This window comes from Myxocyprinus asiaticus, chromosome 34 (genome assembly GCF_019703515.2).
Source record: "Myxocyprinus asiaticus isolate MX2 ecotype Aquarium Trade chromosome 34, UBuf_Myxa_2, whole genome shotgun sequence".
Taxonomy (NCBI): Eukaryota; Metazoa; Chordata; class Actinopteri; order Cypriniformes; family Catostomidae; genus Myxocyprinus; species Myxocyprinus asiaticus.
The window spans coordinates 9,609,378-9,635,337 of NC_059377.1; the positions used below are offsets into that span (position 1 = coordinate 9,609,378).

At 39.1% G+C, this 25,960-nt stretch overlaps 3 protein-coding genes across 7 annotated transcripts in view; 2 read left to right on the forward strand and 1 right to left on the reverse strand.

Moving 5' to 3' along the window:
- Positions 1-408: 408 nt before the first annotated feature.
- Positions 409-12,700, reverse strand: LOC127424857 (chromatin target of PRMT1 protein-like). 2 transcript variants are annotated; one of them, XM_051670356.1, is made up of 6 exons: positions 12,468-12,700; positions 11,092-11,183; positions 9,853-10,003; positions 7,984-8,161; positions 2,283-2,420; positions 409-1,354 (listed from the first exon to the last, which is right to left on the reverse strand). In XM_051670356.1, exons 2-6 carry the CDS (start codon positions 11,154-11,156, stop codon positions 1,155-1,157), a joined length of 732 nt encoding a protein of 243 aa, XP_051526316.1. In that variant the 5' UTR covers positions 11,157-11,183; positions 12,468-12,700; the 3' UTR covers positions 409-1,154. The 2 variants fall into 2 exon arrangements, with proteins under 2 accessions (XP_051526316.1, XP_051526315.1); XM_051670355.1 differs by having other exon boundaries at positions 2,277-2,420; positions 12,468-12,698.
- A 2,611-nt stretch (positions 12,701-15,311) lies between these two features.
- Positions 15,312-20,780, forward strand: LOC127424864 (SNARE-associated protein Snapin-like). Its single transcript, XM_051670365.1, has 4 exons — positions 15,312-15,478; positions 15,763-15,809; positions 19,901-20,019; positions 20,115-20,780. The coding sequence occupies exons 1-4, from the start codon at positions 15,363-15,365 to the stop codon at positions 20,220-20,222; spliced, it is 390 nt and encodes a 129-aa protein (XP_051526325.1). The 5' UTR covers positions 15,312-15,362; the 3' UTR covers positions 20,223-20,780.
- A 2,421-nt stretch (positions 20,781-23,201) lies between these two features.
- Positions 23,202-25,960, forward strand: part of LOC127424840 (mothers against decapentaplegic homolog 4-like) — a 37,222-nt gene continuing 34,463 nt past the window's right edge. For all 4 annotated transcript variants that reach the window (XM_051670312.1, XM_051670314.1, XM_051670313.1 and 1 more), the window contains exon 1: positions 23,202-23,552. The gene's annotated coding sequence lies outside the window, so the exon portion shown is untranslated. The remainder of the gene's footprint in view (positions 23,553-25,960) is intronic.

The following is a 25,960-nucleotide window of genomic DNA, read 5'->3' on the forward strand; positions in this document are numbered from 1 at the left end:
ATGTTGTGTTTTCCCCAAGAATATGCTAAATGCATTGCATATGCAAGGGGAAAAGTCATTATCAAATATTATTAATCCTTTTGTTAGAATGCCGACTGTAGACAGAGCTCTGTTGATACAGGTGTGTGAACCTTGAGTGATTAGTAGAAACACTGACTTTAACATGTTTTAAGCATACATTCACACTATACCACCAGAGATAGCGTCGAAATGACATTTATCTGTTAGGGTTGTTCATGCAAAAAAAGGAACATATTAGTGGAACTAGACAAGAGTAAATATGATTTTTGGAAGGTCATGTATATGGTGTTTTTCTTTTCCAAATTCAAGTACTACTTCTGGTAGTCCACAAAAAAAGCTTTAGCTTTTACATAGTTTACACCAGGAAAGCACTGTAAACACGTGGTCTTAAGGCCAAAATTGTATTTTAATATTAATAGAAAAAGAAGTTATTACAATATTTTTTCAAATATCTTTCAAGACATTCATGTGACCACCCCCCCCCCCCCAAAAAAAAACAATTACATGGTGCGAAGTAACGTCAGTTTGCTCAATAAAAATTCTAAAACATAATAAAAATACAATTAAAAGTAATGACATTTATCGAACATTAAAGTCAGGAACAAGTTGTCAACATAAAACATTTTAACACCATCTGATCAAATGTCCTTGGGTTACAGTTCACGGTTCTTTGAGTTCAGCTAGATGTTGGATCAATTTCAGTCTCTTTTTTTTTTCCTCCCAAAGATTAACAGCAAGTACTAGGTTTGTCATTAAAAATACGAGCCAAAAAAACAAAACAAAAAACAGTACATAATGTACAATCTCTTCAGCAGAACATAAACACATTATGATAGTTTACAATGGTCTATTCACTTCCACTGATCAAAACTGTTGCATGTTCGAAGTGAACCAGGCTATTTTTGTCATAAATTCTAGCGAGGCTTTATTTTGGTATGATATCAAGGTTTTTCAGATGCAAACATACATGGGATGGATATACGAATTTGAAGTGTAAATGCCTTGAGGGGTTGATGTCTGAATGTTCAAGAGAAAACCGGGTACATTGTATTGTATTGTCTGTGTAACTTGTCAATCAATCTATGATCTGCAGATCTTTGGGGATCCTGTTCTCCTCATTAGCTCAGCTGTGGTTACTCCATACTCTCAGGGTCTGCTTGGGCCATATATGCATCCAGCTCAGCATCCAGATGGCCTTTTGTCTTGGACATGTAAGCATCAAGCTGGTTGTCCAACTGTTCACGTGTGACAACAGGACGACCTGCTCCTCTGCCTCTACCGCGTCCCCGACCCCTTCCAGCAAACCCTCCACGACCTCTCAGACCTCCACGACCTAGGAGAGATAATATATTTTCAGTCATTTTAGAGACGAACAAAGCAAGAAAATTTGTATTCAGATTTGATTATTTCAATGTAAATGCAGATCAGCAGTAGTAAGTTGTAGTGCTGGGCGATTAATAAAATGTTATTTTCAATTACGATTTTGGCTTCCAACAATTATGAAAACAAGATAATCGAGATGAAACGATTATTGTGCCGCATTCCGTTTCGCAATGAAAACACCCCGGCATTATATCTTTAAAGCATCCTTTATTAAAGTTCAAATAATAAGGAAAAAGATGAGTTAAAGATGGATCGAAGTGAAACTACTCTAAAGAGAGAGTAGTTTTAACCCATTATACACTGCAACAAAATACATTTTTGATTAGTCTTTTTTGGCTTGTTTTCTAAAATAATATCTAAAACTCTTTTAAAACAACGTACATTTACTTTAGGAGCTATACTGCAGAAGAAAACGGCTGGGTAGCTCAGTGGTAAAGACGCTGGCTACCACCCCTGGAGTTCACTAGTTCGAATCCCAGGGTGTGCTGAGTGACTCCAGCCAGGTCTCCTAAGCAACCAAATTGGCCCGGTTGCTAGGGAGAGGTGCGTGGGGAGTTGAGCGTGGTTGCCGCGGTGGATGGCGTGAATCCTCCACACGCGCTATGTCTCCGTGGCAATGTGCTCAACAAGCCACGTGATAAGATGCGCGGGTTGATGGTCTCAGGAGGCAACTGGGATTCATCCTCCGCCAACCGGATTGAGGCGAATCACCACGCTACCAAGAGGACTTAAAAGCGCACTGGGAATTGGGCATTCCAAATTGGGTGAAAAAAATTAAAATAAAAAATGGTACGTGTTCAGAGTTAAAACTTTCAAATTTTCATAATGGGACTGTACTGGTCAGGCTGTGGTTTATAATTGTTTTTTTTTACCTCTACCTCTTCCTCCAAGTGCTGCGCGTGCTGCTCCCCGGCCAATCATAGCAGCTCCTCGTCCTGGGCCTCCTCCGCGCTGACGCATACCTCGACGGAGTCCTACACGCCCAGGACCACCCCTACCCCGCATCTGACCAGCACCTAACAAAAAAATAAATACTTGTTTTCACAAACATCTCTGTTGAATGATGTAATCTAGTACTGTCCAGTGTTTCCTCTATATGCATTTTGCAGCGGCGCTGCGCCACTGCTGAATTATGAGCGCAGCTGTTGGGATTTCACATGGTTGATATAATATTCTTGATGCAACATAATGCTTGCCAGCCTTAGTCAGTTGTGTGCTTTGTACAATGTGAAAGAGACCCAACCACACACACACGCACTCACAGTGATGTCACCGCATAACACACGTGTCAAACTTGCTTCATTTCAAGTGGATGCTAGCTAATTTCTGAAGCGTAGGATGGCAGGGGATAGCACTTTCCTTGTGAATACAAATGAGCCTTCCCCTGTCATCTGTATGTTTTGGAGCATATTTTGCTCGCTTCAAAAGCAGAATGAAACAGCGCTACACGGGTCAATTATCAACACGGATTAATCATAGCAGCACGAAGGCAGAGCAAGTGTGGGAATTCACGGACTAGTCTCAACCGAACAGACTACTTTAAATGTGCTTGTGAACCAGTGAGATTTGCAGTGGAGATTGTGAAACCCATTTGAATGTGGTACAGGATTGTCTGTTGCAAATCTCCAAATCTCTCGGTGAAGAAACTAGCTTAAAACAAACAGCCCCCACATTCTAAACGGCACTGACAAAGAAAACAGGAGAAAACAAATTAGAAGGCTGTTCAATTCACAGATCACAACGCTTACAAAAATGTACCATAGATTTACTGTAGTAACACTAACTGTACTGTATTACCTATAGTAGTTGTGCCAGAAAAACCTTCTAAATGTATTTAGACTGCTGTTTTTTCATTACAAAAATGCCATAGTTCTTTATATAGAAGCCATAGTTACTAATCATGTTAGTGAGGAGCCATGCATGGTTTTACCTATAGTTACCATGAACTATTACAAATATCATTGTTAAAACTAGGAATTCTATGGAAGGACTATGGTGCATTTTCATAATTATGGACCAAGCTATCAGTTTCCCATCTGTGTAAAATCTGTTATCTTGTAATGCCTCTGATTGTAGGAAAATGTAAGTTGTTTTGTTTGCCTTCATAAATTCCAAGAGTTGACTGTAGTTTAATTAGTAGGAGCCTGATGAAAGGAATCGTTAAAGAAGACCCAACTTAGTCACACTCTCAGAATATTTCAATTTTAGCCATATAAAAATTAGGTGTTAATTTTTTTCCACAGATGTTAATTTCATAATTTTCATCTGCATCCCAACCTCAAAAGCAGTGCTGTACTGTCAAATGTGCATTTCAATGCACATTACATGTTATATTATTTGCATGGGTGCTACCAAAAACAGGTGCTGGTGCCACATTTTCAAAGGGCCCTTTGAGGGCACAAATAAACCCTGATGTGGCCCAGGCTGAAATTGAGTTTGACACCCCTATTTTAAACTATTCTTTGACCAACATTCTTTGGTCCAGCGTTGCGGTCTTGTGGATGCGCACATAACAGCACCACTGCTGAAAAAAATCCTAGGGGAAACACTGCTGTCTACTTTCTATTGAAATAAAATTCTAGGTTCAAACCAAGTTAAGCTCGATCAAAAACCTCGGTAGAATATATAGCAGATTTTTATATATCAAATGTAGAAATGTACTAATATAGAACAGCCTGGGCTTTGTGTGTGACTCAGGAGAGGGCATATGAGGTTACTAGAAGTGTGGACTTTATGTGACCCAGAAGAAGGCATCTGAGGACACTGAATGTGCTGATGCTGCAAGAATCGCTCCGTGTCCTTGGCTGAAGCAGAGAATAATGGTACCAAGACATGAGAAAACTCTGGGAGAGCACAGCAATGCATACTTTCATGATAAAATAATTTAACTAAAAACCAGGTTCCCACCATTGAAAAGAGGTCAAAGGTTCTGTGAAATAATGGTGGGAAACAGAATCCATTTAATAAAAATATAAATGCTAGATATCAAACTGCATAAAACAGGAGGGTTTTGACCGAGACAGTCAGATCTCAGCTGACATCTCGGGTTTGCTGGTATGTTCAATAAACTCTAACATTTGACACCTGGAACTCCTGACTTCGAGAGTTCTCTTATAGAGAGGGGAGAAAAATCTTCCACGCTCCACAAGACATGCTGTCAATCACAACAGAAAATTGACTCATACCAGATTTAAAAAATAAAATAAAAATGGTAGAAACAAGAATGCACTTACAAAGGAATTAGTTAGCAAGAGAGCATAGGGCAGCAGTGGAGTTTTCTGATGGGGAAAAAATAAATAAAAAAATAAAACAATTCCCTGACCACTTTGAGTACATTATTTGCAATGTTTCACAGGGAGGAGTAATTCATTCAATACCACAGTCTTACATCTTAGTCTCTCCTTTTGATTCTCAAATATGTTTTTGCGTTTAATCAAATGCTTTGATTTATCTCAGAGCTCGTTGGTTGGGTTCAATGCTTCAAATGTAAAAAACAAAAATACTTCCAGAATCCAGGGCGCTGAAAAGGGGGTGGTCACGGAGTGATAACTATTAAGGTAGGGGAGCATCAATCGAAATCGTCCGATTTTCGTCTTAAATCCGTGATCGGCGATCGTGCCTAGATTTAGGGCCAATCTTTTTTGCAGCACATAGGAATCACACATACAATGCTACTCTAATGAATGAGCGCTTGCTCAGCCCTTGAAATATGGCCTTTGGAGGGTGAATTGTTGGCAATTCTAAGTATTAACGAATTTAAACTTTCAGACATTATATAATTCACATGAATATGCCGTTTTGTTTTTTTATGTGTAAGAATTACACATGTATGAATATTAAATTACCCATTTTCTAGAGTTAATACGGTAGTAAATCTGACTTGCTGCACAGTGAGCAGGAAGAGGATAAAGAGACTGCAAATGGGTATAAAAACAAATTAAACAAACATGCATATACAAATCTGAGTATATGTGATGTAATGGGAGTCGTGACAATCAGACATTGTGTGGAGCGATAGACTGTTTGTGTGATCATGAGCACTTTCAGCTTCACTCCCTTTAAATGCTCACTCATGGTATCAATCAAACATGCTTGCTCTCAATATCTCATCAGTCACTCATCTGAGTGCTATTCTGTGAGGATCCCAATTTAAATCAGATTAATGTCGGTCATATTACCACTAATCACAGCAATTATATTTTAACCATAACGGCACCGTGTCTTCACGCATTTGCTTAATTAGTGATTTGTGTGGCAGCAAAACACCAAAAACAGTAAACAAATCATAGATATGATTTCTCACTGGAGCAGTTTTAGAGCTTGTAGTGGATATATTTTTCTTATTTTTGAATGCATTTCTGCTTTGTGTGATGCTCTCATGGTTTTTGGTTGCCAGTATGTCACAATGACCTTTTGATATTGACAACAGAACTATACATAACTGTTTTCAATACAAATAAATTTTAGCAATTCACAATTAATGTAATTTTGGTAACAATTAAAAGGTTTCATTTTTTATAACATTAATTAATGCATTAGGTATCATGAACAAACAATGAACAATTTTTTTACAGCATTTATTAATCATAATGTTAGTTAATAAAAATACAGTTGTTCATTGTTAGTTCATAGTTTATTAACTAATACAACTTTTGATTTTAAAAATGTATTAGTTTATGTTGTAACTAACAGCAAGTTCATTAGTTCATGTTATCTACAGTAATGTTGTTAAATAATGTTAACAAATGAAACCTTTTTGTAAAGTGTTACCGTAATTTTACTGTGTGGAGCATAAACATAACTTGCAAAAGTGTGGCATAAGGCACTTTAAGAAAAAAAATCGGTATCGGCTGATCTTAGTGTTAAAAAAAAAAAAAAAGAGATCGGTATCAACCTCAAATTTCCTGATCAGTGCACCACTAACTATTAAGATAACTTAATGCCACGACTTTAAATTTACAGCATAAAAGTCAAGAATAAAAGATTTATACCTTCATCTTACTAAATAGAATGATGAAACTTCTACTACTGAAAATAAAGTGTATATCATTACGTTTTTAATAGAGCTGTCAGAATTAACGTGTTAATGCATGCGATTAATTAAAAAAGTTTAACGCGTTACATTTTCTTAATCGCGATTAACACACTTATCATTATGACAGCATGAACACTGGTGTGAAGGTCATTACAGCGGCCATGAGGAGGATACCCCCGTGACTCTACCCTCCCTAGCAACTGGGCCAATTTGGTTGCTTAGGAGGCCTAGCTGGAGTCACTCAGCACGCCCTGGATTCGATCTCGCGAATCCAGGGGTGGTTGTCAGCGTCGATACTCGCTGAGCTACCCAGGCCCCCATTGCTACATATTGTTTTGTTTTCTTCCTAAGATGGGAATAAAAAAAAAAAGTATATAGTGTCAAATTTCAGCACTTTCAAAATCTGCTAAATCTTTTAATCATGATTGAAAAATTTAATTAACTGGCAGCACTAGTTTAAGCATTAAGTTCTGAAACGGCAGGACTGAAAGGACAAAAAAACAAAAACAAGTACAAGCCTCAATGCTCAATTTCATTTCAGCTCTAAAAATACTATCCCCTAATCATCTCAGCCCTTTTGGGGAAACAGTAAGAGCTCAGCTGTCTCTCTCCGTTGCCACCCAGAGGCTGCAAAACAGGTGCAGCAATTGAAAGTCTAGTAGCACACGACATGGCTACCAAAAGTCTCACTCTAATGCCATACACTGCTGATTTTGTAAAATGTTAGAAGGTGCTAAACTGAAGGACATTAACACTGTAAAGCATCAGTTGTACTGTAATGACTGACAACTCCACCTGAAGCTGAGATTCCTTTAAACATATGCTAATGAAATTTAAAGGTAGTTCACAAAAAAATTATAAAAGCATCCTAATTTACTCACCCTCATATTGTTCCAAACCCATATATAGGTTTGGAATAATGTGAAGGTTAAGGCCCAGATATACTTCGTATGAAATCGAAGAACGAACGGTATGACGTCATTTAGAACAAAATATGGCCAAATTTTGCATTCGAAACGTTAGTTCGTAACAGCTTGGGCGAACTTTTAGGAAAACTTCTAACCGGCTGCTAAACACTTTCTTACTGCCATTGGTCCATGTCATCAGTAGGTGTAACCTGAAGCTCCACCTACAACTCTGTTTACGTTTTCCAGACAGCATTCAAGATGCACAACTGCGTGCAGAGTTATTAGCGAGCTTGTGCAAATTTACCTACATCTGTATGATCGTTCACATAGAGACATTTTCCAAGACTATGTCATGCAATTTTCTTGTTTGTTTTCACTTTCACACTGCATCTGTTTCAGGTGACTCCTTTGATACAAGTCATTGGGAATTTATTTTTATTTTTTTGCCCAATGCATGTTTTGTGGTATTTGAGATGTCCTTGGCACAAACATTGTGGGACAAGTCACACACCAAAGTCTAAATTTAGGGGTTGGTTCAGAATACAAGTAATAGTATAAGCTATAGTAATACTGACGCTTGAAGAACCATTAGCAAGCAACAAAAGTAGTACTGTTGTAAAAAGACTATTAAGTCACCTCTAAGAGAAAGTCCTCCTCTCATAGCTCCACCTCTTGCTCTACCCCGGAATCCTCGTCCAGCTCCTCGCATTCCTCCGACAAAACCCCGCCCTCCGGCGCCACCACGCATCAACGAGCCGATGGGCCGACCCAATCTGGCCTGGATGTTGCTTTTCCCAAGTCGCTGCTTCAGGCTCTAGAGATGGATGATATATCAAGTCAGCTTACAGGAACAATCCTTTATTAAAGATATATCAAGAGTAACCAATTAAATTTTAGCTAACAAAATTTAGTTTCAGTAAATTGCAGAGCTGAACAGTGCACCCAAAATGAAACATTGTCAATTTGCACTTCTGCATATTCAAACTTTGTGTCACGATCAGTCGCAAAAACAAATAGTGTCTGGTGTCACCGATATCAAACCTGCCGTGTCTAAATGGAATGCTGTAATTGACATTTTTTATGATTATATAATTGCGACAGCTGTAATTGTAATCTCAGCCCTACCGCAGTACATTTTAAAAGTATCCCAAAAAAACTCAACCTGCAACTGTCATTTCAACTCGTGTCTGCATTTTCACACTAGCCCATCTGGGCATGAAAACCGCAAACCTGACAACATTGTATCTGGTTTGTGTACAGTGCTCTGTGCATGCCTCAAGCACGAGGAAGTATGCGAGCGAGCTTCTCTCATGAACGCACAAATGAGACTGCAGATGTGAAGCTTTATAGTGAATAAGAACCAAAATTTTGGTCTGTTTCTCACCCAAAGTGATCTTATCACTTTAGAAGAAATGGATTAAACCAGTGGTTCTCAACCAGGGGGTCGGGACCCACTGGGGGCCTCAGCAAAATTCTGGGGGGGCCTCATGATCTCTTAATATTATTTTAAATATGATAAATTATAATATTTTCTAATTATTATAATTCAATTTTCTGAAAATGCTAAAAACTTAACTCCCTTCAACAACTTGCTTTTTATGAAGAATATACAGTTCTAGACATTTCTGGAATCACAAGTTTTAAAGAAATATCTTATATAACAGCCTACATGGGGGGCCTTTGAATATTTTCTACATGGGGGGGGTATTGGAGTCAAAAAGGTTGAGAACCACAGGATTAAACCACTCGAGTCGTATAGATTACCTTTATTCTGCCTTCAAGGAGCTTGAAAGTTTTTTTATCCCATTGATTTACACTGAATGGACAAAATACACTTCAAAAAACATCCTTCAAAAAAATCGTTGCATTCCACAGAAGAAAGTCATACGAGTTGAGACAGCATTACACATCATCACAAGCGGTTCACTTCACTTCGCGTTCATATCAGCAGCGAATTGTAGTAGAGTTCACATGACCCGTACCCCAGACCACCTTTTCAAGTGGACTGCGGTTCGTGGGTGCACACCAGAGTTCAGAAAACAGTGTTCACATCATCTAAACTAACTGAACTTTGATGTCATTCAAACCCGGGTGCACACCAAAAGTGCTAGTGTTCTTAGTGGGCACCCTTCCTGGCAGGGCCCAGTACAACTTTCCTTTCTCACTGGGTTCCAGGGAAGTGCAAAGCAGGTAAACACACTGTCATTGTTACATTACCCAACACTTTAAGGAGCAGATTCTTGAGTCCTATCAAACTCCCTACCTGGCACAAATGTTTTAATCTTCAGTCCTAAACCCATCATTGCATATTTTATAACATAGGCTATACACCCATTTACTTGGTGTTTGGATATTCTGCAAATCATACATGCCATTTTTCATTTTGGGTTGAAACACCAAACATCTCATTATCTATTGTGATGTAGCCCTCAGTTGTTGTGCAATTTAACCATATACCTCACCTGAATGAGGTATCACCTCTGTGCACTTCCTTCTCTCTCTTACCTGTTTGTGTTGCAGGGCAGCCTGCACAGAGGGCCTGTTCTCCATCTGTTGAGCGAGGCGGCGGTTCCGTGCGCTGGCCATGTGCTGCTGCTGCATGCTAGCCCGGATGCTAGTCACAGTCGGCTGCTTGTTCTTCAGCATATTTGTGAAGCTTTTGGGACAGAACAGGAGGAGGAGGGAAGAAAGAAAGAGAGAGCAAAAGGGAGAGAGAGGGAGACAGAAGGAAAGGGGATACGAGGAAAGGAGGGTTCCAAATCAAATCATTTCACACAGCATGGACGCAGCTACAGCAGAACCTGTAGCAATTCAGTGAAAGCCCTTTTTTAGACCTCACATTCTTTTATATACTCTCTCTCGCTGTCCAGAGATATCCCAGCATATCAGCAGTTTTGTTTTAACTGAACCGAAGCCTTTAATGTGGGTTCAAGAATAGAGTGAGGAGAAAGACAGAGTGAAGAATTCAGAAGAAAGAAAATGACCAAGACTGAAGAGATAGGAAGACTTCTTTCAGAGTGATTGCCACTTACAGGCCACCATCAACCAGATGTGATGTCATCAGCCCGAGACAACACAAGGTGAGTTGGCCCTGGGCTAGAGGGGTATCCGGCTACCCAGCCACTTACAACCAAGACCGTGACCTGGTGTGTTGCTTCTGACAAGAAGGGAAGGGGGTTAGGGGACAGGTCACGTCTAGGTACAGACTGGGCACCTTATTTCATAGACAGCCAGAGAGAAATTCAGAAATGCAGAGGAGGAACAGAAAAAAGGTCTTCTAAGAGAGAGAGTGTGTTTGTGTGAGAGAGGGCAAGAAATATGGATGGCATTGTTGGTATACACACACACCATCCTGTATATGTCTACTCATTCCCATGACTGAGGAGGCTCTTCTGCAGCAAATTCAAGTGCAGTCAGCTTACCTCACCATCATTACCCTCTCACATTTTGGGTGTGCACTGCTTACACAAGATGTCTGCCACAACTTGCCAAAACTTGGCATACACGATTCTTATACTATAAGATCTTTCATGTAGACTCAGCAGTAAGATCAAGTAACCGCCACCATGTTGGGTAAGCGGAGCACACCAAGTGGGCAGTCTAGCGTCCATGTCAGGTCTGGTGTCTCCCCCTCATTGACCTTCATAGTACACGTGTCTTGAGGCTTGCCGCCTTAGTTATCTCTGTATGCTTTCTCCCCCCATTGGCCTTGAGATAATGCTGTCAGGATGCGTAGCGCCTCACCGCTCATTCAGGGACACCTTGGTGGTGCTTTTTAGCACGACTTTTTGAGAAGAAGGGGCACTCATGTTTCTTCAGACTTGTCGGGATCTCTCCTGTCGAGATAATAAAAAGGAGAAAATAAAATGGAAACAGACAATAGATAGAGAATGGCTTTATACAGAAGATATGACGTCACTAAAATTCGAACACCACAATGACTGTGTTTCAAAAGCTAGCAAGCTAGACAGCATTTTTGGGTAGGATCTCACTAGGTGTTGAAACACAACCATGTTGACACCTACATCAGGGTCAGACATGTACTTTTTATTTATTATAGGGCATTTATCTCACCCAGGATCAGGTTTTTGGGGCTTTTTTACCTTTGAGGGCATTTAAAAAAAAAAAAACTGTGTCTTCTGTTTATTTAAAAACTATAAATTTGGGGGGTCTGGGTAGCTCAGCCAGAAAAGACGCTGGCTACCACACCTGGAGTTGCAAGATCGAATCCAGGGTATGCTGAATGACTCCAGCCAGGTCTCCCAAGCAACCAAATTGGCCCGGTTGCTAGGGAGGGTAGAGTCACATGGGGTAACCTCCTCGTTGTCGCTATAATGTGGTTCGCTCTCAGTGGAGTGCATGGTGAGTTGTGCGTGGATGCCGCGGAGATTAGCATGAAGCCTCCACACGCGCTATGTCTCCGCAGCAACGCGCTCAAGCCACGTGATAAGATGTGCGGATTGATGGTCTCAGATGCAGAGGCAACTGAGGTTCGTCCTTCACCCCCTGGATTGAGGTGAGTCACTACGCCACCAGGAGGACTTATAGCACATTGTGAATTGGGCATGTCAAATCGGAAAAAAAAATTAATAATAATTATATATATATATATAAAATCAAGTTATTAAAATACATATCTAATCAACTGAGTAAGGCTGTTACCCATGAATTTAAATCAGCACCAACTCATATTTTGTGATATGTATTAGACCTAGAATAAAGTACTAGTAAATATATCAAAGTAAACAAGGTAATTCATTACAGAGGTTTTTTGTTTTGTTTTTGCCCCTACATTTTGAATTTCAGTGGCATTTTTGTCCCAAGCCCCCATTCATTTCTGAACATGGCCTACATTGTATTTGCTATAAACAGCATGTTTGTCCGGTTTTAATTTAACAAATATATTTAAGCAACAAGAAACCCCACATTAAACAACGACTAGGCTTTCGTATAACTCTTCACCACCTTTAATAAATCGGTAAGCTTTTATTTCACAGCAATTTACCGAAAAATATACTTCCAGTTTATATATTTACATGTATTACTTTTATTCAAAGCCACTATTTAACGACTATAGCATCATATTAATGTAAAAATAATCAAATATGAGTAATTCTTACCTGTATTTTCTCTGAATGACTGAGTCAGGGCAGATCTGTTTTCTGTGTAGCTATTACCAACTCAAAACTTCTCTATCTGACGCTCGGAAAATGTTACAACTATCACCCCTCTTCTATATATTTTCTGAAGTACTAAAACAAGACAAGATCCCCAATCTACTTAAATCCGCAGCTCCCTACCGTCCCATTCATCACAAAATGGTGCTAAGAGTTGTGCGAACTGGGAAAATGGAGCGCTGAAGTCCTGACGTCAAGTATCGCGAGATTTACGCGTGAACGGCTGTGAGTCAGTATCTACTCCCATTCTACTTGTAATTCGGTATTTATATACAACATTTCCATAGGGTTTTAATGAACTACTGCCAGGCCATTAACCAAACCAACCAGCTTCTAGGTGAATTACAAACTTTGAAATCATTAGTTGCATCAGTTTTCACGTGTTTACGTTATGTGATTAATCTGGCAGAGTGCACACTCTTTTAAAGTACTTTTTTACACTCTTGCTCTCACGCTTTCCAGCCTGGTCACTCAGGGCTGTTTCTGAGGCTCCTGTTGGTAACCCCACCCCCATCCCCAGATTTAATTTCTCCTATTGCGTTCAGAATCTGCATACACCTTTTGCATTCATGCACTGTAAAACATTTCAAGTTGGGTAAACTTAGAAACAAAAGTTCACCTGCTGCCTTAAAAACGTGAGTAAACTCAACTTGAAGATAACCTTTGTTTCAACTCAAATAGTTACGTTTTACAAGTTGTTTAGTTAATGATCATTTGTTGTTTCAACATGATACTCTGAGTTATAACAACTTACTGTTACATTATCAATTCAAGAAAACTCACTTTATCTTGTCAAATAAACATACAATTCCTCACTATTTCAACTCACACTTTCAAGTTAAGATAACTTAAACTATATTCATATCAACTGCCATTTTAAGTTAAGAGCACTAATGTTTTTAAATGGTTTCTTATATTTATTTCTCATCTTGACTAATAACAGCAAGTTTACCAGTTTCCTTGTTTGCACTGAGTGAACTTACAACTTATCTGCTCAAATATATATATATATATATATATATATATATATATATATATATATATATATATATATATATATATTTAACAAGAACAATGTTACACAAGCTTTAACACTGGCTTGCAATTCATTAGTAGGATGACAGGTTCTAATAAAGAATGGTTGTAAAAACATCCATTTCATCAAAATAATATCCAGGTTTCTCCAATGTTTAACAGAATTGGTGCAGTCACATTCACAGAGCACAGTTAATGTGCTGAAATTTTCAACACGCAAGAAAGTGGCAACTTTATTACATTTTATCAACACAAATTAGAAAACACAAACTCACCTCCTACCTTTGTGTTACTCAGCAGAAATTCAGCTACTCCAGCTCACTCAAAAAGGCGACAACTTCTCTGTATTTTCCACTCAGTATCACCCCTCCTCCTCCCCCATCCCCTTTTTCAACGTATAACTTACAGACATGAGTTAAATGAACATTGAAAACCCAGAAAAAACTCACAAGTAAACTTGAGTTAATTTTCTAAAATCATGACCATTGGAGTTCAAGATAAGAAACAAGTTAATAACTTAATGGGGCTATCATGTTTTACAGTGTGGGTCAGTTTTGACCTGGTGGAGTTTTAAGATTATAAAGCATTCATAATCCAATTGTTTTCATCAAAAACCATATTGTAGCTCATTGTTAACTTCTTATCTGTCCATACTTGTAAAAGGATCTATATTTTTGGCATGTTTACTGAAAAATATAAATGTTATTATGTAAGATGCCAGTTTTTTTTTTTTTTTTTTTTACAAATTCTTTAACATTTCAAAATATTCATTAACTACAGCTAAACCAGAGTGATGCTTGTGAAGATATATTTTTTTATCAAGGTGTGTATGAAATTTAATTTAAATATAACATTGCATTAAATTGATATCAATATTTCAAATGAGAATTTCAAGTAATTCTCCATTTAACCTCCATATTAATTAATTACTAATTACTGCTGAAAAACAACTCAGTAGTCAAACCTACGCAAACAAATATTTTTTTTCCAACCAAACAACATCAAAACAACTATACAACACAACTTCACAGCAATGTTTTCAAAATGTATTCTTTTTATTGCATTGATTGCTGAATGTGTGATTATGCTGCCAGCTGGTTCATTATCAGATCAGTCTGTAGAGGGTGGCAGAGTAAAATGTGGACTTTTCTTCCTTCAACCCTTATTCAGACTACACCTCTCTTTACGCAGTTTTCCCTTTGATGTAGTTTATTTGTTATGTTTATTATATCTGTTTTGTCATTTCTGTGTGTGAGTGTGCGTGAGACTGTATGTGTATGTGTGTCCATGTCTGTAAACAAGATGCAGTCCCATTTTGAGACAAAAATAGTTTGTGTGAGTGTATGGGAAAGAGGATTAATGTAAGTAAAGTATTTTTAGGAAAAATCTAATTCATAAATGTGTGAAAATATCTACATAATGTCATCCACAGTTATTGCGAACGTAAAATATTTTTATAAAATTGGTTATATCTCTTAAATAATATAATCTAAAAAAAGAAAAAAAAAAAAAGAAAAAAAAAAGATTGTTAATTTTGGTAGTCTTGACAATGTCACAAAGTTTGGTTCCTGTACAAATAACAATGTGGTATTTAAAAATTATGATTTAACGCAATAGGAGGGTTAAGATTAGGAGGGTTTTCGCTCCTGTCCGTTACATATATATATATATATATATATATATATATATATATATATATATATATATATATATATATATATATATATATATAATGTCAGAGAATCTGTAATGTGCGCAGTGAGTGAGTTGCGCTAGTCAAATAAAAGCTCAAACTAAGCAAAGATGGCAGCGCTGGCAGTTGCGGAAACCCCATCAGGAAAAGATGCTCTCGCCGAGGGTTTGCTGGACCTCTTGAGACCAGCTGTACAGCAGATTGATTTACATGTGCATTCAGTCAGGTAGCATATTTTGGGAATAGTAACCTATGTGTATAACCCGTAAATGTTTAATTAGAAATAAGCGGTTCTGTGTGTTTGCTAGCATGCTACTGAATGTCAACATGACAGCAGTCTCGTGACTCCTCAATGCTTTGACTTACTAACAAATACCACGACAGTTGTCGCAATTCGTTTATTTGTATTCTTTTGCAGTTGCACGATTTATACTTTTGAGATATGAATCACAGTCGTGGCTTTAAAGACAACAACATCGTTTATTATATAATGTTATCATTTTTTCACAGAGAAAGCCAAGTGGAACTGAGAGAACACATAGACAATTTAGCATCTGGTAAGTTGGCAATGAATGTAGGCTAGAAGTGTAGAAGTAGAAGCTTAGTGTCATTTGTATTTACCATAACAGACAAAGAGATTAAGTTTTTAAAAATACTTTATAAAGATCATCTGTTCATTATAATGCGTTCAGATCCCATAAACTGTTATCTTAATTTCCACATTTAATTAAATGCTGTACTGCTCTAATGTCTGTCATTGTTGTCTATCCATAACCTCTTTGCAACTTTAATGAAAAATAATGAAATATATGTTAATGAAAAATATAATCTAAGAATAACCACTAGAGAACGTTCGGATAAGTTGTCACACTAAAACCTCCCTGCAATCTTCTGGAAACTTTAGTTTATGGTTATAAAAAATTAACCATAAAAATAACCATTAAAGAACGTTCTGTATAAGTTCATATTAGTTTGTTGTCACACTAAAGCCTCGCTGCAATGTTCTGGAAACATTAGTTCCCTTACGACTCAGTACACTCGACATTGCGTAGTAGAAACGCATATGGGGAGTGCCTTCTTACATGACCTATTTGAAACCTGGTGTGGTGTTTGAGCCCCGCCTGTTTTGGCGCCAAACTGTCCGCTATAAAAACATGTGCACAAACACCATTTCCTTTAAGACAGTGATCATCTATTGTCTAGAAGCCCTCTACCTTTGCCGTCGATATACACAAGTCAGCGGGCAGAATCTTTGCAGGAAGACTTTCCGCTCCCCTGCAGTACTCCGGCGAACATCACACCACCTCGCCGATTGACGCTTCGCTGGTGAACGGGCCTCAGCATCCTGATTCCCCAGAGTGCTTCGGCAGGGATTGTGTATCCTTACAAAGCAACTGTATATTGTGTGATATATTTATATTAATTTATATATTTATATATCTAAGAGTCACTTGCATGTTCGCATCTTTTTAAAGATGTCGTTCCATAAGTGTTCCTTGTGCGAGAGGCACATCCCTCCGTCAGATCAACATTAGAGGTGCATTTACTATCTGGGCCGCACCCATGCAGAGACAGCTTACTGCTTCAGCCATTCTAAAGTGTCTGTCTCAGTTCAAACTGGGGAGAACACTTCCACTGAAGCTGTTTCAGAAAGCATTGGGATTTATGGCTGCGGCATCCTCTTCAGTGCTGTCTGAAGCGCCGTGTGCCACGACGTGCTTGGCGCCAAGGGTGCATGTGCATCACTATATCCCACTGCTGTATAGCTGCTTTAGCACCATGGACAGCTCCTGCGTTTTACCAGCGACGTGTCGTGCTGGGGCAAGTTGTCATGCGGCGCCTAGAGCCTATCGGCCGTATTTCTAGCCTTAAAGGCTTTTCAGTCAAAAATAGCAAACTGGCATGTCCTGGTTCGCTCAGACAATAGACAGTTGTGGCATATATAAACCACCAAGGCGGAATTCAGGACAAGTTGTCAGGCGGAAAGTGGTGACCACGGATGCTTCCAACACAGGTTGGGGGCAGTGTGCAATGGACGCCCAACTTTTGGCACCTGTACAGGTGCGAGGAGGGCGTGGCACATCAGTCGCCTAGAGCTATCAGCTGTATTTCTAGCCTTAAAGGCTTTTCAGTCAGAAATAGCAAGCTGTCATGTCTGAGAAAACCAGGACAACATGACAGTTGTGGCATATATAAACTGCCAAGGCAGAATTCTCCTCTCCCTGAGAGCGACATATGTCCTAGGCCACCTGATTTACGGCGCGGACCTACTGTCATGCCAAGGGGTGATGCCAGGCGAATGGAGAATTCATCCTCAAACTGTACTGAGGATTTGAAAAATATTCGGCAAAGCCGTTTGCCTCAGTGGAGAATGCCCACTGTCCCCTCTGGTTCTCGAAGTCCCTTGCCATGCTGGGAACGGACGCATTGGCATGCAAATGGCAAGCAAAATGCAAATATGCATTTCCCCCGGTATGCCTGATTCACTCTGTCATATGCAAAGTCAGAGAGGACAAGGAAACTGTTCTATAAGTTGCGCCGAAATGGCCAAACCAGCCATGGTTTCCGGAAATGATGGAGATGCTGTGCAACTCGCATGGGAAATACAGCTGAGGAGGGATCTCCTCTCTCAGGCGCAAGGCACAATCTGGCATCCTCAGCCCCAGCTGTGGAACCTGCACACACCAGAACTGACGCGTTCAGTCATGAACTTCATTTTACAGGCCAGAGCACCGTCCACGAGACGCCTCTACTCGCTAAAATGGAAGGTGTTCACTGATTGGTGATCTTACATGGTAAGGACCCAGTAAACTGCCCCATACATAAAAATTATAATATTTCTTCAAGAGCGATTAGACGCAGGACTCACCCCTTCAGCGCTCAAAGTGTGTGTGGCAACTATATCAGCGTATCACGCACATGAAGCCAGCGCCTCTATAGGCAAGCATGATTTAATCATAAAGTTCCTTAAGGGAGCAAGGCGATTAAACCCACCTCGGCTGGCTACAGTCCCGACTTGGGACATAACTTTAGTCCTAAAAGCTCTCGCAGGGCCCCACTTCGAGCCTTTGGACTCTGTTGATTTGCGCATGCTCTCCATTAAGACCGCACTATTTCTGGCTCTGACCTCAGTAAAACAGGTAGGTGACCTGCATGCACAATTCATGTCTGGAGTTTGGCCACGTTCTTTCAAGAGCCACTGACAAACCCAGGAAAGGCTATGTACCCAAGGTCCTAACCACGTCCTTCAAAGCGCTGGTGGTTCACCTTCAGGCCTTCTTCCCTGCATTTAATTCAGATGAGGAACAATCATTGCATATGTTATGACCTGTGCGGGCACTACACACATACGTTGAGCATACACGCCAGTTCAGACTGTCTGATCAGCTCTTTATATGCTATGGAGGACACACAAAAGGAATGTCCATCTTCAAGCAAAGGCTTTCTCACTAGATTGTTGATGCAATTGCCCCGGCTAATGAGTCGCAGGGTAAGACTTGCCCAATTGGTGTTAAAGCACACTCAACTAGAGGCATGGCCTCCTCATGGTCATGGACAAATGGTGTGTCCTTACAAGACATGTTTTGCAGCAGGATGGTCCTCTCAAAACACATTTGCAAGGTTTTACAACCTAGACATAATGTCTCTTTCTTCACAAGTCCTCTCTGTTAGAGCACTTACTATTCATTGCCAAATATATATATAATATATATATATATACTTTATGCCCTTCCTTTTAAGTACGGGCTGCCCATCATTTACACAACCGCCTACATTCAGGCCGTTATAATTTACCATAAAGTCACAAGCACTTTCATGATAAATAAACTCCCTTCCCGACTGGGTTCATAAGGAGTTAATTCATACTATATGACTTTAGCTCATATATTCTTTATGAGTGCTCTCCTCCTGACCAACACGAGGATCACTCACTGCGGCATACTCGTGTCGGTCGCTGTCCCACAAGACGGTGGCGCCATGTTCCCTCTCTGGGAAGTTATGTCATGTAGTGCGGCGTGATGGGATTCTGTTCCCCATATGCGTTACTACGCAATGTCGAGTGTACTGAGTCGTAAGGGAACGTCTCGGTTACGCATGTAACCTTGGTTCCCTGAGACAAAGGGAACGAGACATTGCGAATGCTAGCCGCACTACAAGACTCAGAGTTCTTGAGGCATGAGCGATGTGCTCCTTGTTCTCAGTCAGAAATTCTGAGGAAATGGTGTTTGTGCACCTGTTTTTATAGTGGACAGTTTCACGCCAAAACAGGTGGGGCTCAAACACCATAGCCAATATTAGAATATTGGCGTTATTGTAGAGAAGTTTCAACTAGGTCGTGTAAGAAGGCACTCCCCATATGCGTTACTACGCAATGTCTCGTTCCCTTCGTCTCAGGGAACTGAGGTTACGTACGTAACTGATACGTTTATGGTTATAAAAATAAACCATAGAAATAACCATTAAAGAATGTTCTGTATAAGTTCATATTAGTTTGTTGTCACACTAAAACCTCCCTGCAATGTTCTGGGAACATTAGTTTATGGTTATAAAAAATAAACCATAGAAATAACCATTAAAGAACGTATTTTTTTAAATTCAGGGATACTGTATCATCATCATCTCTACCTTTTGCACATTTCTTTTTCAGAGTTGTGTAGGATTAATGAGCACCAGAAGGTGGCACTAGATTTAGACCCATATGTTAAAAAACTTCTTAATGCAAGGCGAAGAGTGGTGCTTGTCAACAACATACTCCAGAATGCACAGGTAAAGAATCTCAGTTGCACATAAACCAATGCTTGGATAAAAAAAATTTTTTTGCTCACTGACCTTTTTCCTTTTTGTGACGTCTTTTCCTTAAGGAACGTTTGCGAAGGTTAAACCATAATGTTGCTAAGGAGACGGCACGCAGGAAGACCATGCTTGAGGCATCTGGAGCATTTCCCCCGCGATCTCCCAGCAAACCGTGATGTTCTGAATCTCAGATAATGGGAATGCTCAATGCTATGGACCAATGCTGTAAATTAGCAGAATCTTCCAAGATTATTAAAGGGCACTAGGCTATGCAAAGCACTGGCTACAGCAGCACACTGCAACATTGTTAGCCTGTTCATTTAAGAGTATTCGGGGGACAGCAGTGTAAATATGCACTCATTTATTCGCGGCATACAGACATTTTTATAAAGAAACGATTGACCTAACCAAATGAATTTAACTGAAATGTGCACTGTTATAGCAGTGCTGTGGACTTGGAAATTGAAGGTTACATTTTTGGTTAATTATAAGTACTGTCAGGTATAATATTCAGACCTAACACATATGTAATTCTCCTACTGGCATCCTTGATCTAATAAGAAACAAAATGTTGCTGACAGTTTGAAAATATTCACAGTTAGCAGTACAGTTTATTATTTTCCTTTACATATCTATCTGTACCATCTTCTAATCAATTTCTGTTGCAAATGTGCTTTGTTTTTCAGTATTGTTTTCCATTGTTTACATGGAATATTAATAAAGCTTAACAAGTTTTTTTTTTTTACTTGTATTATTTGTTTTTAAACGATGCCCCAAAGAATGCATACTATTTTTATATACTTTTTTTTTATTTTTATTTTTTTTTATTTCTTAAATATGAGTTTCATTTATTCATAGATTATGGTTGCAAGTGATAGATCAGGCCAATAGAAGTATGTAAATCTGTAATTTGATGGGGAAATGAACTTCCCCAGGCATCCACAGCATTGCATTGCATTATAATCAAATCAGCAGCAAAATCTTAGGTATGCACATCTCTTATGTAAATAGGGAATGCCTTGTAACTGGAGAGGATAAGGGCAGTTGCTTTAGCTGAAAGTGAAAAGATTTTAGGACAGGTCAAGGGAGGGAATCTATCAAGGAGGAAGTTGGAATCATGTGAGGGGCCTCCTAAAAGTCACACTGCTGGTAAGAGATTAAAAACAGATTGCTGAAAATCAAACTGAAACTCACTTGACATAGAAGTTTAATGAAAGAGTTAAAGCTTTGGCTTTGTTTATGTTTGTACCACATATGAAGTGTGGATGGTACAATTGTGCTAATAGTAAACTTTTTTTTTGACCCCATTTGAAATACAGAAAAGATCATAAGCCTCTTTTGATTATAAATATGCATGCTATATGGTTCCTCTATTAGATTTCTTGCGATGTAAGGAAGGAATTCCATCTGAAAATCGGATGCATTTCATTTTGATGGGTGTGTAACTCTCAAAATACCGCTATATTTTAAAATTAACATTAAGATATTTTCATTTGTCTTTTAATAATTCATGCATCAGTGTAAATGAAACAAAGAAGAAATATGCATTTTCTTTTCATCCACAATTTCCGATTACTTTACAGTAAGGTTCCATTCATTAACATCAGTTAATGCATCAGGTATCATGAACAAACAATTAACAATATATTGTTTACAGCATTTATTTTGTTCATGTTAGTTAATAAAAATTAAAAAAAAAAAAACAGTTGTTCAACGTTAGTTCATAGTGCATTAACTAATGTTAACAAACAACTTTTAATGTTTTTTTGTTTTGTTTTTTTACTATGTTGAAATTAACTAAGATCAAGGCTGTAAAAGTATTGTTCAATGTTAGTTCATGCACTCAGAAATAGTTCTTTGGCTGAACTTGATTCAGTTGTGGACAGTGGTTCCATGTGTTTGAAATGGATTTTCCTTACTTAAATATACTATATAATCTCAACACAAACACTTTGTGAAGAAAAAACCTAGTTGAAACCCAAGAAAATTACATCTGTCAGTGTAACTCTAATAAATCTTTTTGGTTTCTTTATGTACTAACTAGTGAATGTTAGCATGCTAAATACATGCTGGTTGGAAGCGCTACAGAGTGTAGTTTAGTAACTATGTTACAGTTAGCACAGCAATTGCTCAACGAAGCAAACCACTTATTCCATAAGCAACATTTACCTGTCCTCATCATTAGCTTAAGCTCCACTCTTCAACATAATGGAAACCCCCAAAACTCCAACATAACAGAAACTCTTCTAAATCTCAACATAACAAAACATTACACACTAACACATATGTGTTATATCCTTTATATTCATCTTGCACAAAAACACATAAAATTACACTTAATTTTAACATTTACTCTCTATCGAGTCCCATGCAAAGCATGCTGTGAAATGGAAATCCCCTACACAGTTTCATCAATGCTGCATTGCCACCACAAAAACTATTCATGTTGTCCCAACTCAAATGGATTGAGTAAACTTCCATTTTAACAATTTTTCAAGTTGTGGCAAAATGTTCAAGAATTGTGTTACTTTAGTTCATTGTAATTAAGTACATTGAACAAGCAGCAAAAATCCCTTTCTTGATTGTGTTAACTAATGTTGTTAATGAATGTTAACAAATGGAACCTTGTTGTAAAGTGTTAGCATAAAAAAGTTCAGTTTCCCACCAGGGCCATAGCTAGTGGGGTGAAAGGTGGAAATGATTCTAGGGGCCCACAGGTCCATAAGGGCCCCACAACAAATTCTAAACTGTATTTTTTAATAGGAAAGGGGCCCAGAGCAGTATACAGTCAGGGGGCCCAGAATACCTAGCTAAGGCCCTGTTTCCCACTAAGAATAAAGCACATACTTTTTCACGTGGTCTCATTGTTTTGTTGGCCTATCCAATGGAATGGGTTTAGACTGGTGATAATTTCTCAAATACTTGATGAGAATAATATAAATATAAAATACTTTAGAAAATGATTTTTCTAAAGCCCAAGACATGCGGCACTAGTGTACTAGTCTAAAAGTAGCCGTCACTGGCTGTTGTAAATTTCAATCATCGCTAGAAACTGAGCAGAGATGAACGGGGCGGGGTGAGCGAGTTGAGTGGGCTGATTTGGGGCGGAGTCATCTCGGCGGCGCCACCTTAAAAAAACAGTCGCGCCGATATGTCAATCCAGACGCGACCCAGACAGACCTCGGCCCGGGGGCCCAGCCGTGAGAGCTGCATCCTCATTGGCTGAGCGCCGCAGTTCTTTTGAGACTCGAGCCCTGATTGGTTGGAGCCCGACGAGACGCTCACGCGCACAATGTCTACCCGCTTTTGTTGTTGTGCCGAGCGCGAGGAGAGAGGCTTCGGGGAGCGGGCAGGATGCGCGGACGGAGACAGCGAGCCTGATAGTCCCGTATCGACTCCGATAGGCTCATATTAGATGCTGGAGGGGGAAGGGGACACGGATTTCTACCACTCCGTCCTTGTCCAGAAGCCCGTCTTTTGATATTGTCTAATAATCCGACAGATGTGTGAGTATTTTACATTTTTAATGACATTTTTAACGCATGGTGCACTATTCGAGACCACACGAGACACTGAGCAGGATTCAGCTTCAGGTCTGGCAGATATGGATTATTATCTCGCAAATTAAGTCAAAAGGTGTGTCTGTCTGTGTCGTAATAACACTCATCTTTGCCCTTGTCCGAGCTTATTTCGTAAATGTCTAGCATGTGAATACTGTCTCGAGACACTGGCATGTTGCAGCCCCAACACACCAAGCTTAATATGTTATTCACTGAACCGTTTACCTTGATGTTATTGAACGCAAACATGTTTTGCATGTCATCTCAACTATGCTCAAATTATCCAGCGGGAGCTCGTGCAATGTTTAGACGGCGGACACGATGACGTCATGTGACCAAATATGGCATCGTCACCGTTGCGTTTGTTTCCCCGCAGAGCTCTAACTTTGTATGACATTATACCATTTTATATATACCGACGGGAGTATATGTGATATGTCTTGGATAGGCTTCAGTTTAGGCCTCTGTTTCTTTATTTAGGCCCAGTCCTGTTGAATCGGGCCTGTACTTCCATTAATTGTTATTACATGAAACATGTATTCAGTGATGGTTCAAACAAATCAGCATTACAGTCATGGCTGGGCCTAAGGGGGGTAGGGCATTGGCCCCCTAAATGTTCCTTGTGCCCCCCCTGTTGGAGTGCAAGATGACTAAAGCAAGACCCCCCCAGCCAGGTCATATGAAGAGAGAACCTACTGCCCACCCTAAAGGTCAAAATGCCTCCCCTAAAGATCACATATCCTAGTACCGGCCAGATTATAGTCATTCTAACATGTTAAATCTGCTCTCTGTCAATATATGATGGTTGATTACACCATAGACTCTACAGTTTAGTCATAATTGGATATTTTTAGCTGATTTTGGGTCTGTATGTTCTCTTGGCTTAGACAGCCGTGCTTTACTCCAGTGCACCATACTAAATGATGTAATAAGAGAGTAATACACCCAGTCTGCTTCTGTATCTTAGCAGGGGGAAAAAATGCTAAATGCAAAAAATAAGATGCAACAAAAGGTATAACCATGTATAGTTAGGATAGCAAAATAAATAGGCACGCCAACTTTTAAAAGGGACGATAAAACATTTCCCATATCGTTTGTTGGCTCTATCTGCCCATATCTTTATTAAAGGCCATGCGTCCAAGCAAAATTTACAGTATTAGGCCGCAAATTCATCTGTCACTTGACACAAGCTAGTCAAATTAGGCAGATCCTGACATGGACAGATTGTGTGACCCAGCCTCATCTTGGAAAACTGTAATATTAATAGACTCTAGTGTTTGATATTTTTGTTTACTTTTGTGCAATAAGCAATTCTGGTACTGTGTTGTGTCGCCACATAATGTCCAGTATAAAATCTGAGAAACAAAACCAGTTGAGAATCATCGAAACCATGTTTTTGGATGTAAGCCTTCTATACTTTTCAAATATTACAGTATAGAAAAATCAACATAAAGGATTGTTTTTCTGCTGGCTCCATTGGGCCAACATTTTCACTGGGCTCACCACAAAAAAAAAAAAAAAAAAATAATAATAATAAAAAAATATATATATAGTGTATATATTGCCTATTTTTTTCGCAGTGTATATGTGCCAGGATTAATATTTATTTTTCATTACACGTTACATTTTCTTTACAATAAACTTTACCATAAAACGATGGTATACGAGGCAAAACATTACTGATTGATTGATTGATTTTTAATTGTCAACCCAATCTTACTGATGCCTCCAAGACTATCACAAATCATTCTTACAATTTTGCCAAAACCTAATCTGTGTTAGCCAGCTGGATATTGTTACCTTGGTCATAAATTCAGCAGAATGTGCAACAACAATGTTCAATACATCAAAGAAATCCAAATGTTTAATTAAAGGGACAGTTCACCTAAAAATGTAGATTCTCTCATAATTTACTCACCCTCATGTCATACCATATGTGTATGATTTTCTTCTGCTGAACACAAATGAAGATTTTTAGAAGAATATCTGAATATCTATTTGGTTCATACAATGCAAGTGAATGGTGACCAGAACTTTCAAGCTCCAAAAAGCACAGAAAAGCACCATAAAAATCTTCTTGTGTTCTGCAGAAGAAAGAAAGTCATACACATCTGTAATGGCATGATGGTGAGTAAATGATGAGAATTTTCATTTTTGGGTGAACTATCCATTTAAGTTTGCAAGGCATAACAAAACATTTACAAGATCAACAAATGTAACATTTAGCGACAACACGGCTCTGACCCAATAGGGCAAGTGGCAGTTCTGTCAGCTGGCCCGAAACTCTCTCATACTAGCCCCGGGCCAGCGGGCCATCCTTAATGTTGAGCCCTGATCGGTCCTGGCCTGCAATA

What these genes read in the sequence shown, in the direction of transcription:
- LOC127424857 (XM_051670355.1), bottom strand. Translation starts at nt 11,156, where the DNA reads ATGAGTGCCCCTTCTTCTCAAAAAGTCGTGCTAAAAAGCACCACCAAG. An exon ending in AAGGTGTCCCTGAATGAGCG is followed by an intron (nt 10,004 to 11,091) that starts GTGAGGCGCTAC and finishes CTGTCCCAAAAG; the next exon opens with CTTCACAAATATGCTGAAGA. An exon ending in ACTTGGAGGAAGAGGTAGAG is followed by an intron (nt 1,355 to 2,276) that starts GTAAAAAAAAAC and finishes TATCTCTCCTAG; the next exon opens with GTCGTGGAGGTCTGAGAGGT.
- LOC127424864 (XM_051670365.1), top strand. Translation starts at nt 15,363, where the DNA reads ATGGCAGCGCTGGCAGTTGCGGAAACCCCATCAGGAAAAGATGCTCTC. An exon ending in CATAGACAATTTAGCATCTG is followed by an intron (nt 15,810 to 19,900) that starts GTAAGTTGGCAA and finishes TTTCTTTTTCAG; the next exon opens with AGTTGTGTAGGATTAATGAG. An exon ending in ACATACTCCAGAATGCACAG is followed by an intron (nt 20,020 to 20,114) that starts GTAAAGAATCTC and finishes CTTTTCCTTAAG; the next exon opens with GAACGTTTGCGAAGGTTAAA.